We start from the raw sequence: 13,380 nt of genomic DNA, 5'->3' as shown, positions 1-13,380 counted from the left end.
ATAGTGTGAGAAAACTCCATTACCTCTTAAGTATTTTTAAGTTCTCAGGGGCAAAGCTGTTAATAAGCTGATTATTTCTGCCTGTTACCTGTTGTTTGTGATATTTAAAGAGAATGTCCAGTTGATAAAGTACATCTGTTATCTGTGGTTAGCCAGAGCAGTCAATGGGAAACAGGATTTGATTCAAAATACAGTAAGACTATGAGAAGCCAAATATTCAAGGAGGGATATATTTTGTGTATTATGAAGAGAAATTGTACTGTGAAGCTGTTCGTAGGGGCTGGTCTCTGGGTGTGGCTGGAACACAACTAGAATTATAGACAGGGCCATCAGCCCTGGGGAGTGCCCTCCTCAGACAGTGTTTCTGACACCAGATTACAATTTGCTATGTGAGTGGAACTGACATTGATGGAAAAGCAGCTGATTGTAAAGAAATCCCGCAAATGACAGCCATGGCCTGTGGTATGCAATGAAATATTTCATCTTTAACTATTTATTCTTAGCATGCAAATATGGTAGCACCACCACTTGTCATATTTCAAGTTCTAGAAGGAAACTAGAGTGGCAGTGTGTCAAATATTTATTTCACATAGTTCATGAGTCAAATGGAGAAGTTGCCAATTATCTCTGATTAAACAGGTAGTTAGATATACCAATAAGGGAAAATAGTGCATATCCTACCTAGAAGTGGAAAAGCAGGGATGAGCAATGCCAGTTCCACCACTGGAAATAAAAAAAAACCTCCTGGATTCAGCCTTAAAAACTTCACCTTGGCAGAGCAGCTGCCCAGCAAGTGGGTGGCAAGTGTTTGCTTCACTGTCCTGATTTCAGTCCCCATGGGACACCCCCAGCTTTAGGATCACAGACCCTTACTGACAGCATCTCTCATCCCAATTCTCCCGTGTTCGCTGCTATCAAATCATCTCCCAGCTGTCAGATATTTGCTCCACATGTTCAGCTGTCTGCAATGACAGCTTCTACAACCTTTCCAGCTCTCTTATCAGCTTCATTCCAGTGCTTGCTGTCACTCAGGCTGTCTGTGGCAGTCTTTGGACTTCATTAATTCCCCAAACCACAGTGTCTAAACCCAAATCTTTGTCCCCTGAATCCACCCATTCCAAGTTAGTGCAAGATTGACACAGATTTTAATGATGACAGTTTTGATCTAAATCCCTGTTGCCCCTTACTTGGGTATCTAGACCAAGATCCTTCATCTTCCAGCAGAAGGTAAAGGAGAGTCAGTGGAAATTAACTGGATTTCATGAAATTGAGCACAACCCCTCCGTGGTGTGGATCTCTTCCTCTGGTCATGACAGACAGGAATATTCCGTTTTTTAAAAAAACTTTCCTACCACAATATTTATTGTGACTCCACTTCCTAGTGTGGGCACAGCTGCCCACCTGCACACAGAGAGGGGAGTCAGAAAAGGAGTCACTGAGACAAGCTCAGCAAACGAGGTGGGACAGTGACACTGATGTGCTCTGAGCCTTTGAGGAGGTTGGACTGATGTCAGAGCAGTTAGACTAATAGGAACTGATTCCTGGCATCTTCCCACAACTCCAAGGGCTACCAGCTCACACATTTTGAATAGGTGTCCCCAAGGGTGTGCTGAGCTCAATCCCCATATAACCTGAAGAGTTCAAGGGTCTCAAGATAAAAGTTAAACATCCCCATATCTCAAGAATCCTGCTCTAACTAGACAGCTCCAGAGAAGATTGCTGATCAAATATTCTGCTTCCCTTTTTCCTTTCACATCTCCTCATACCTCTTCAGAAATTCTTTGCTCTCCAAGGTTCACATCTGATCTCTGCACTTTGATTTATTTTTTTCCCAGACTGGAAAGACCATTTAGTACATCAGTGAGGGAAAGGAGAACTCTTCTGTGATTTTTTTTTTTTTTTGTAAAAAATAAAGGAAGATCAAAGTGGCAGAGGCTCTGGAACCAGCTCCTTATCTCTCTGAGGGTGAATATGTGGGGAATTGTATTGCTGTCACTGTGTTGTTGATTGACAACTGACTTGCAGGCTACAGGGCTGTCAAGCCAGCTTCTTTCCAAACCTTGAATTTGCACATAAAAGTGTTGAGAGACTCATGCTCAAAGAAATAAAACTTCCTGAGAACACACTGGTTTCTGCAAAAGAGATAAATTTGAGCAGATTGCTCTAATCGTGGAATTTTCAGGGTTGTTAAGGGCCATATGGACCTCTCCTACTGCAAGAAGCAAATGAATGGATCCTGTCTCGATTCAAAACCTGCTGCACTTACATGGTCATTTCAGTTGGACAGCTTTATCAATCACCTACAGGACGTCACTCGGTGATTGATGGTCACCTGCACTCAGCATCTACAGCAGGAAAGGAGTGCTGGCAGAGGCACCGAGTACCTGAGCCTGATCTCCTGAGCTCCTTCCTCCCCTAGAGCTGCACTCATCGTGCCTGGTCTGAGTGCAGGAGCCAGAGCCATCCCATCTCCCCTCTGGCAGCTCACAGCTGTGGGCTCCAAAGGCAGCCCAAAACACTCCTGAGAGAAAGAAAAGGGGCAGAGCACAGAGATCAAATTAAAACCCAGCCATGGAGCACAGCAGTTGCAGGCGGCTTTAATGAGGAATCCTGCAAAGGCAGGGACCTCCCTTCGTTCCGCTCTGCCTGACTGAAGCGGGGGTGGGCAGTGGCAGTGCCCGGCCAAGCGGCGATCCCTCCCCGGCTCTGCCTGCTCGCTTGAGCGCGGGGAGCTGCGCTTGTCCTGCCCTGCCTTAATTGCCCCTTAACTCTCTACACTCGGCTTCTCCCCTCTACCCTGGAACTATTCAGACCAGGCTTTTTCTGAGAAAAAATATTACAGTGTGACAGGTGTTTTATTTGGGGTGTCGGACTGAGGCATGGAGCAGTGAAGGGTCCGTGCGCTGCCGCAGGGCCCGGGGGATGCCAGGCCAGCTGCGTCCCGGGCTGCTGCTGCTGCTGCTGTCCCTGCTGTGCACCCTGCCTCGCTCCCTGCCCGTTCTCCGCTCCTCGGGCGGCTTCCCTGCCATGGCCGCTGTTCCCACATCCCGTCCCGCTGTTCCCCCGCTCTCCGTGTCCCCCCGGCCCCCCTGCTCTCGGGCCCGCTGTCCCCCCGTCTCTGTCCCCCCGGTTCCGCTGTCCCCCCGTTTCTGTGTCCCCGTCCCTCCCGGCCCCGCCGGGGCCTCCCTGCTGCCCGCGGCGCCCCCTGGCGGCGGCCGCGCCTCCCTCAGCGCCATCCTCCCGCTCTGCCCTATTGTTCTCCCGCCCGTCGCTCGCTCCCTCCCTCCGCCGGGGCTCGCGTCCTCCCTGCGCTCTCCACCATCCCTCCCTCCATCCCTTCCTCCTCCTTCTCGCCGTCGCTCCCGCCCCGCTCCCCGGAGCTGATGTCACGCACCCGCTGAAGGCGCGGGCGATCATGGCTGCTGCGGCCGCGGCCGTGCCGCCGGCCTCCAGCTAATGCCCGCGATGGAGCCGGCCAGCCTGCTGCGGTTCCTGCGGAAGCTCAAGGAGGTTTTCGATGTGTGCGATGAGGATGCGGACGGCTTCATTCGCGTGGAGCACTTCGTGGCCCTGGGGCTGCAGTTCGGCCAGGGGGATGAGGTGAGTGCGGCGACTCCCGGCCCCCGGGCAACTTTCACCTGCTGTGTGTGGCCAGACCCCGCCCGGGCCGCCCGTCACCCGCCTGCCCTCACCGCGCTCCCCGTCCCTTCGGGAGCCCCTGGTTCGTGCCTCGGGGCAGCCCGGTCCCGGCCCCGCTCCTTTCGGGGTGCCTCGGGCTCCCTCCGTTCCTCGGGGGTGCCAGAGCCTCCCCTTGGCGGCCTGGAGCCCTCAGGGCCATCAGCCGCCTTCCCCCTTTCCCGTGGAGCCCTTCCCGAAACCAGCCCGGCCCCCCCTTTCCCCAGGAGCATCTCCCGTCCCTCGGGGCAGCCTTGGACCCCTCCGGTACAGGGGCCGGTCGCGGCTCCTTTCGAGGGCTGTTTTTATTCCGGGTTTTGTCCGTCCTGGCTGAGCTGAGCTCGGTGGGGCATTGCGAGCGGAGCCGGTGCGGTGTCTGGGTAGTCAGGGAAGCACCTGTGCAGGAACCCCAAACCGCCCGGGCATAAGGGCTCCATTCATCCCTGCTCCCCCCAGCCCTTCATCCGTGCTCCCCCCAGCCCTTCATCCGTGCTCCCCCCAGCCCTTCGGTGACACAGCGTAAATCTGGAGTCGCGCCACCGGTCTCGGCGGAGCGTTGCGTCAGTGGGGCCGGTGTAAATCGTGACATCAGTGGAGATGGGAGTGGGATTCGGGCCAGAGGCGGCGAGGGCAACGCCGTGCGCTGGATGGAGACAGTTCCCTTCAGTGATTCAATCAAGGGCTGCAGCTCCAGCGAAATGAACCAGCAGGAAACGCTTTCTTAGCAGAGCTCTTGGGATGTTACACTTCACTGTTCAATTTCATCCTTTTGGGATGTTACACTTTACTGTTCAATTTCATCCTTTTGGGATGTTACACTTTACTGTTCAATTTCATCCTTTTGAGATGTTACACTTCACTGTTCAATTTCATCCTTTTGGGATGTTGCACTTTACTGTTCAATTTCACGATGCACCCCAGCAACTTTGGGTGCCCGGGAGGAGGAGTGAAGTTGGGACTATGACGAGGTTTGGGAAACCAGTGTCAAACAACCGTTTAGAGTACAATAAAACAAATTAATGTGAGGAGCTAATAAAACAGTGATTTATAGAGGCATGCCAAAGAGGAAGCAAAGCCAGAGTGAATTCAAGTAATTGTTGGAGCAAAGTGTGTATTTCTAGCTTGCCACTCGTAATGGAACACAGCTTGTGAATTAAATCAGGAAATCAGGAGACAGAAGGCTTATTACTTACAGATAGTCACAGGTCTTAAACATTTTCTTAATGAGAAGCTGCAGTTTGTGGTTTTAACAAGCAAAATAAGGAGAAATGAGTAATTGTAACAAGTTTTATTGATTTGGGTTTATTTGTCTCTTGTATAATTTTATATAAACTAATAGAAGTATTTTAAAATCCTTATTGCCAGATAAACTGCATCCAAATTGCTTTTTGCACTGCTGTGTTTATTTGGAAGCAGATCAGGGGCTTTCTTGTGCAGCACTGAGCAAGGCTGACAAAATTCCACTGGCTGTTCTGCAGCAGGATGACACTGAGGTCACAACAATTCTTTTTGGTTTTAGCAATCTTTCAGGTTGCGAGAGTGGAGTGGGTTCTGTAAGATGCAACAGAGGGTTCAGGTGATGATCTCATAAGCTTAGAGTGAATTGGAGTATATTAGTAGAAAAATATTTAAATGGAGAGAAAGAGAAAACTGGAAATCCCAGTAAAGACAGGGCTAGAAGTACCAGTTGTCAGTGATGTTTCAGGATGGGCTGCCTGGCTGGCCAGGCACAGAAGAGAGTGCCAGTGCTGAGAAATGCTTGCTCTGTATTTCTTTCAGTTGTAACTGGCAGTGTTTGATAAGATATTTGTGAAACTGGGACAGAGAAGTCTTATCTATATATCCTATTTCTTTATCTATCAGTGTTATATTATAACTTGTTCTGGTTTACTTCCCTGTGCCGGGTGTAGTTGGTGTTGGAAGTCCCTTGACTTCAAAGGAGCAGCTGAGTAAATGGGATTTGTAAATCACCCAAAGAGGTTTGCTACTGAAATACAGAATCAATTTTCCAAGTGCAGATTTACTCCAGAGCAACCACTGTAGGTGAGCAACTCTAGTTTAAAGGCTTGTTAAAAGTGAACTTTTCGTGTGATGAATCACAGTTGATGTTTGGAGATGGTGAGAATCTGCTCTCCCAAGGAACACAGTGCTTTCTACCTTGCAGGAACATCCCATGTTCTGTGTGGAAATGCATCTCATGAAATTAAACTGAGGAGACACTGTTAGGCAGCAGTTCTCTTTAACACATTAGAACATTTTTACTGTCAATGAAAATTAATTATATTTTTGATTATGCTAAACTTCTTGGGCTCCATCCATCTGGGCTCGCTTTACATCCAAAGAAATCTTTCCATGAGCATCAGTGGAAGATTGATTTGCCCTCATGTGCTATGAAATACAAACAGAATATTATTCTATTCAAAATAGGGTCCTATTTTGTAGCACTGTGTACTGAGTAATTCTGGTACTTACCAACAGTAGCCTGGGGTCATGTCTATGAAATGAGAGAGTATCTATGAAGGGCACACAGATTTCTGTCTCTTCTCTACTTCCTCAGAGCTACCACCATCCAAAGTTTGGAGTCTACAAATTCTTAATACTAACTTTAGTAGGGTTTGTAGGGCATTTAGCCTTTTGTGGGTTTTTTTCTTCTTCTTTCTGTTTTCTTTTTCTTTCTTGTGTGTGGTGTGTAGTCAACATGCTGAATTTTATTATTCCTGAAAGATAACAACTCTCTGAAAACTGCCCCAAGGCAAAATCGTTGCAGCAAGGCAGCAGCTTTCCCTTCAAGCAAAGCACTCCCTACCTGCACAGTCAAAATAATAAACTGTAATGTTTCTGGTTAACTTTTTCTATTTTATTTTAATGGGCTTTTGAAATCTCTGCTTCTAATAGGTTCTAGCAAGTTTGCTTGCAAGCTTTTACTTTGCCCTGCGAAGCATGTGGTTCAACTAGAGGGAAAAAGGATTTGATTGTATTGATTTGGCAGAGCCAGGAGCAGAACCAGGTCTCCAAATTCCTGAATTTACAGCGGACCTGACTGGCTGTCAAGCACTGCTTGCATATACACACAGTTGTGGAACTTGTACTTAGTTGGGCATTCTGGCCTCTGCTCATCCCCTCTGACTGAAGGCATTTAACTGAATCTCCATCAATCTTCCTCTGTGGACATTGATGAGCAGTTGAACACTCAGAGGCTGTAGCAGGACCAAAGGATGAAATAAATCCCTCAGAGATGCTTCTTTGTCTCCAGGACAACACAAACTCCTAGCTGAGACTTTTGGTTCTGTGCTTGGGTGTGACTTTCCTCGTGAATGGGGCATTTGCCGCTTGTGTAGAAATCTGAAGAAAGGCACCAAGGGCTGTTTCCACAGCGACTTGACTGGATGGCATGTGCTCACTAGCTAAAGAAACACTTCACATAACACTGAGAAATGCCAAGAGTCGCTCACCATCTGGTTCCCTTTCACTGGGAAATAGTTGCAGTACAGCCAAGTGTCTGGGAGCATTGTGAGTGACACGTTCAGCAAGCCCCAGTTCTGGCAGGGGATTGTGTGAATGTGGATTTCAGGGTAGTGCCAGTTGATGTTTCATTATGCCAGATTCTACGTAAACTCCACACTCAGTTTTCAGCAACAAGTGAAGTAAGCTGAGCGTGTTGACAGCTTCTTTCTGAGGCAGGTAAACGCCTTTTGGAGGTGCAAACCATGCAGGTGCTCACAGAATCATCTTTGTCAGGGTGAGATCTGCTCATCGACTTGAGCAGTGTCACAATTGAAAGGGACCTTCAGCAGCTAATAAAATGTATAGGCCAATATCAATTACTCACATGAGTGGACAGTAATTCACTTAAAGGCAAAGTGGTATAGAACAGAAATAGCTAAAAATGAGTTAACGTATTTCTCATGAAGAGATGAAAATTTCTGGCCAAAAAAAAAACTGCAGTAGGAAAATGTTTGTTGCTAATTTCAGTCATCAGCCCCAGTCAGGGCTGAAGTTAAAGGCACCAACCCCAAGTGCAGCCCCAGCAGTGGGTTGTGGCTGTGTCTGAGTTTAATGGCATTCCTGGTGCTTCCCTTGCTGTCAGATGTGTCCCAGGAGCTGAGGCTGAGGTACTCCAAACAGCCCTTGTGCTGTAACCACTCCAGAAGCTGCTTCTCCTGTAATTCAGGACTGTGATTTCACTGCCTGGCAATCCAGAGCCTTTCTGAGGAGTCTGGGTGAAATTCAGTAGTGAATTCACTACACCTGGCTGCAGCTCAGAGTTGCACCCAGAAATTGAAGGAACCAAAATTCCTGTCCATGTGCACAATGACAGAATAGCTCATATCTTCTTGGTAATGAGTCTGCAGCCATGAGAAAAAGAGAAAAAAGAGACTTTGGCACTGAAACATTGAAACAAAAGGGTGTTATTGAGTGATACTGCCATTCTTATAAGGGCATACTTTTTCTTTGCTTTTCCTGGAAATAATTATTGAAGGAAAAAATAAAATATTTGCCTAGATAGTATCAAGGATACAAAGAGCAGTCCCACGTGACAGTGTTTTCTAGGCAGCAGCAAGGCTGCTATGCATTCAGATTCCTTAAAACTCTATTTGCTAATGACCCAGATGTTTAATGTGATTTACAATGACTGGAAAAAAGAGAGTTCTGAAGTGGACAGTGGGTGCTCAGTTTAAGGATCAGTAAAGGTACAGCCACTATAGCCTCCCTAATTCCATACGAACTAGCAGTGAATATGTTTAAAATAGCCTTTTGAAAAATGCTGAAACCAAGCATGTATTTCTAAAGAGCTGACATAAAGCAAGCTTGGTATTTAGTGTTAATGAAAGGTTTGCCAAAGCACTGTGGTGGAGAGAGGAGCTGTGGGTTTGCTGTGCACTCATGAGTTTAATTTGTTATGTAATGTTTGCATTTCAAAGGTGAGAGCTCTGAGGGGTACAGCTGAGAATTGATGCATGTACAGCTAAGAATTGATTATTGCTGTGTTTTGCAACACAAGTCAGTGATCTGAAACAGTAAATTCTTAATGCCTGAAGGAAAGGAAATCAATTTTGATAGCAATTCTTGATATTTGAAGGAATTAAACTATTGAACTACCACAGTGTTTGCATTTAGCACAGGTACAGTGATACTGTGTTGACACATCATTAAATGCAAAAGTAAAAAATGCACGAATGAAGCATAGAAGACAGTACAGTATAGAAAGTAGCATATGTAAGTGGTGTGTTAAAACATTTAGCTGCCAGGCAGGGCCATGTATTTTCTATGCAAATTTTTCTTCCTCCATCCTGATTCAGTCCATGCTGTTAAGTTGTAAAATTGGTGTTCTTTGTCTGTGGTATGCCTGCATGTTCTCCAGAAATTTGCTCTTGCAGATCCTATGAAGGATTTCGGATTTCTCACATGTATTGATTTTATTCCTCTAATATGATTAAGCTCTGAAAAGCAAATTAAACAAAATTGCTGGAAGGGAGGGTAAGTCTTGGAGGGAGAAAAAGCCACTGCCATCCAGTATTGGGGGGGTGTGGGATCTCAGCACCTCAGGATGGAGGTGCAGAGAGGCCGAGACCACCCTTGGGGGGCTCGGGAATCCTGGAATGTTGCCAGAAGTGTCTGGTGGCTGGATTTTGATCCTACACAGGAGATGAGACCTATATGAGGACTGGGAGGAATTCACTGGGTGAATGGTGAAGGGATAAGTTAGTTAAAGTGTAAAACACAGGGTTTAGGATTTTGGTACAGGGGGGTCTAAAGAAGTAAGATGGAGGAATTGGGGCGTGTCCTGTCCTTCTTCTTCTTCTTCTTGGCCTCCATCTTCTGTGGTGGTGGTGGCACTTGGGGATTGGTTGTTACTAAAAGTGCACCGGTTAATAAGAGTAGAAAGTATTGGAGAAAAATGATAAATATTGTACACGTAACTTAGGGTATAAAGATAAGTGACCGCCCAGGGGCTTCGGGTGTGTGCCCATGGCTGACTTGCTGTGCAGACCTCTGTCGGGCTGAAAGAAAATCTTTTAGATAAACAATTAATAAACACCAAGACCGAGACAAGATCAGAAGTCTCTCCTCGTCCTTTGAAGCGTCGGCTCTCCAAGGCCATCCCTGGGCCTTTCCAGGCCACCAGAACAGCAACACAGAAAACCTTACAGGGGGGTGATCCCCAACACAGAAATTTTTTTGGCTTCTAAATGGCATTGTTACCTGCAATTTAGCACAATTGACTCATGCTCAGCAGCAGTGCTTTTGTAGCAATGAAGTGGAAACAAGTAAAAGGCCTTATAATGTTTAATGTTTTTATTTTCTGTGCAGTTGACATTATAGTTTCCTATTAATTTTATCATATTTCAATGCTGATCGTCACAAACATTTTAATATCCTTTATCTGATTTTTGCATCAGACTGTCTGCTCATGAGTTCTAGCAGTTCTTAAAATATGCAGGATTTGGGAGCACACGTGATCTCAGACCTAGATCCTGGCACAGGCTGCTGAGTAAACCCATCCCTGAGCGTGGTTAACTCAGTGCAGGCTGTGATGAAGCACATGAATGATAAAAGAGAGTGTCAGACACAATCACTGCTACTCCAACATATGGTTTTACAACAGCAGAGTGAGTGTGAACCAAGCACTGTATGATACCCTTTTACTCAAGATACAACTGAAGGGCCTCGCTTGGAGAGATTGCAGGTGTTTCTGTCGTTGTGTGTGCTGGTTTCAGGTTTTGTGTGCAGTTAAATTATAAATAATAGCAGGGCTCCTTCCTAAGCCTTGAATCCATTTCAGTTCTGAAGGATGTTCAGCCCCAGAATGAGAGACAGGACTGAACTGTGGGGTCAAAATACAGCAAGGGAAGCAGGGTCAATGCACAGGGCACAAAATGCAGGCACTGGGAAAATTGCAGTGACTCCTTGGATTTTAAAGCTGCTTTGACAGTTTAGTTTGGGTGAAGGTTTATGGTTTTAGGGGGTCAAGTGAAAAGCTCAGAAACAGGTGAGACTTTTCTCTGTTAGGATTCCTGAAATTAGAGGGAAGGGTACTGGGATGGTGTGCTCTGGAATACAGAGGATATTGGGCTGGTGAAATGAGGGGTGGTTAAGAATGATTACATTTCAGAACTTATATATGTGTTTTTTCAAGTATTTCATAACATCACATATACATCTGCATTGTCAAACTTGGTTTTTTCCCCTTTGGGGGACATTCTGGTGGCTCCATCACCTCCAGATGAGCTGACTCTCCCTGATGGGATCCAGATGGCTTCTGGAACATGGGATATTATTTTCCAGTGGCACTTCTGTTGTTATGATAAAATATCCAAGCAAACATGCAAACAGCTTTGTCCATGTGTTTGCATGGTATTAACAGATTTGAGAAACTATCTTAAAATATTGGTGACTTTTCTAGTTTAGTAGTAAGTGACTATATGGGCAGTTTTAAGCCTAATATAGGATGTGTATGTTGGGATGTGTTCTAAGGCCACTTTCTCAGTGTTGTAACCTACAGGAGAATTTTGTAGGAGAATTTTGCTGCACACTTTACATGGATTCTTTAACAATTGCTTTATCAGTCTGGCACATTATTTTTGCCTTAAAGAGGTAGGAATGTCATTAACTTCACCTTTTGGGGTTTCTTATAAGTATGATATCTTGATGGATTTAATTTGAAGCTAGCTTTTTATTGACACAATTTAAATTGGAATATTTGGCAAATAACAAGTGAAAATGCTCCAAAACATAACATTTTGCTCAACACAAAGCATTTTTCTCTTTTCTTCTGAGAAACATGAAAAAGAATAAATGGGTTTGATTTCCTTTTCTTGGTAAGAAAGCTGAAAAATCAATTTTTTACCAAGTTATATATTGAGCAAGTGCAGAGACTTTGTGGATGTTGGAGGAAGGAAAAATATGTTGTTCAGTTCTCTGCCTAATGGAGTTGTGTTCAGGTTGCAGTTATCCAGAGCTGTGGGGAAAATAAAGCAACAGGTAAAGCAAAACCATGAATAATGCCAAGCCATGTAAGAGACAAGACAATGTAATCTGCATGAAAAGAAAATCAGTGAGTTCGTGCAGGAACTAGGAACAGCTTTAAAGTGTGGTACAAGAGAATGTAGGATTATGGTCCGTTAATGTTTGCTTGGCTATGATTCATTTATTGCAGCCAGATATGGGGGAAACTTGTGAATTTTAGCCTCCAGCCTGAAGAGTGAATTGTGTCTTTCATTCCTCAGTTCTCTCTGGGATTGCTTGAAAATAAAGAATTGAGGAGTGCTTTGAGACACATCTTCAAAGGAGCTTTGATAATGTCAGTTTTGCTTTTCCTGCTGAGCAATTACAAGGCCTGGAAGTTTCCACTGAGGAAAGCTGCATCTTGCCTCCTCACCTGGGAGTTGATGCTCTTTGCCAAACACAAACTGCTCTGCACGCTCGGCTGCATTTCCCTGGGATGTGCTGTGATATTTGCTTCCAATCAGACAGTCAAATGTGGCTTCTTTAGAGAGAAATAGGTTTGAGCAGTCTGCTGTGGACAGCTGTCATTTGGGAAGGTCTGAATTTGAAGGTCAGTGCATCTGTAATGCCAGTGTGGCTTTGGGGGTGGCAGATTATGATCTTCATCAATAATCTACCACCTCTCCTGTGTCCTGTAGTCACCTTGACTCGTGACTCTGCTGGTGCTGGAGAGGATTTCTGGACATCTTTCAGCAGGATTGGAAGCTTGGGCCCTAACCAAGCTCACAATGTCTTTCCAATGGGTGAAAAGACAATTTGCTATGTACAGGGAATTTGGCACAGGTCAAGTTACTGTTGTTGTGTAAATGCTGGCAGATGCAGATAATTTGTTTCTTGATTTAGATAGTCACCCAGATAACCTCTGGGAAAGGTCAAATATTCCCAAATTTCTTGCATTTTGCCAGTGGTTGTGGCAAGATTGATTTTTTCTGTGTGTGTAAGCCCTGGTGATTTCTCTTACTGTATTTTTCTTGTACTCTTGGCCTCACTACTGCCAACTGCACTTCTTTTCTGAGAAATAATTTTTTTCCCCTGTGGCATTCTAAATATGTTTTCAGAAGCCTGACAACCCTGGTGTGTGGCAGCATCCTCATGGTACTCCTGCCTTGTTCTCCCTGGGTGGGTGGTGGGGGCTGGTGATGCTCTGTATCAGGGGTTTCTTTGGGGTGGGCGCTGAATATTCCATGCATTGGCACAGCAGGGCCAAACTGCTGCTCTCAGTCTGCTGCCTGGGGCCACAGAATGGTTTGAGGAGGAGGAGGAGGGCACCAGGCAGCAGGGAAATTCAGTGCAGGAGGATGGATAGTGCCTCAAGGGAGGCACCATGAACAGACTGCAATCCCCACTGTCACTCTGCAGCATCACAGCCCTGCCTGGGCACTGCTTCTGCTGGAGACTCTCTAAAGCAATGTGTGATGTTCTGGCCTCACTGTGTTATTCTCTGGATTTATTCCTTCCATCTTCAGGGACAGCCTCAGTTCTGGACTCACCATGGCTTTTTGGTGGGTGCTCCTGTTTGAGTGAGGGTCATTGTTAAGCTCTGGTTGTGTTACAGCAAAATGGCACCTGTTTGGAAGGGAAGGGAACTTTGGAGGGATTGGTCTAAGTGGTCATAAACACAGATGATTTACACAACACTTCAGGTGAAAAGTTTGCTTGATTGAGTTGGTGGCATAATGTGGCCATAAATTACCTTTG

General features: G+C 45.8%; 1 protein-coding gene across 2 annotated transcripts in view; it reads left to right on the top strand.

Annotated features, from left to right (window-relative positions):
* Positions 1–3,402: 3,402 nt before the first annotated feature.
* RAB11FIP4 (RAB11 family interacting protein 4) overlaps positions 3,403–13,380 on the top strand; it is a 110,383-nt gene continuing 100,405 nt past the window's right edge. For both annotated transcript variants that reach the window (XM_059485613.1, XM_059485611.1), the window contains exon 1: positions 3,403–3,600. In XM_059485613.1, coding sequence (XP_059341596.1) covers positions 3,457–3,600 — 144 coding nt within the window. In that variant the 5' untranslated portion in view covers positions 3,403–3,456. The remainder of the gene's footprint in view (positions 3,601–13,380) is intronic.

The sequence above is a fragment of the Ammospiza nelsoni genome, chromosome 19 (genome assembly GCF_027579445.1).
Source record: "Ammospiza nelsoni isolate bAmmNel1 chromosome 19, bAmmNel1.pri, whole genome shotgun sequence".
NCBI lineage: Eukaryota > Metazoa > Chordata > Aves > Passeriformes > Passerellidae > Ammospiza > Ammospiza nelsoni.
Note: the sequence above shows the minus strand (reverse complement) of the source record. Positions and strands in the feature narration are given on the sequence as shown.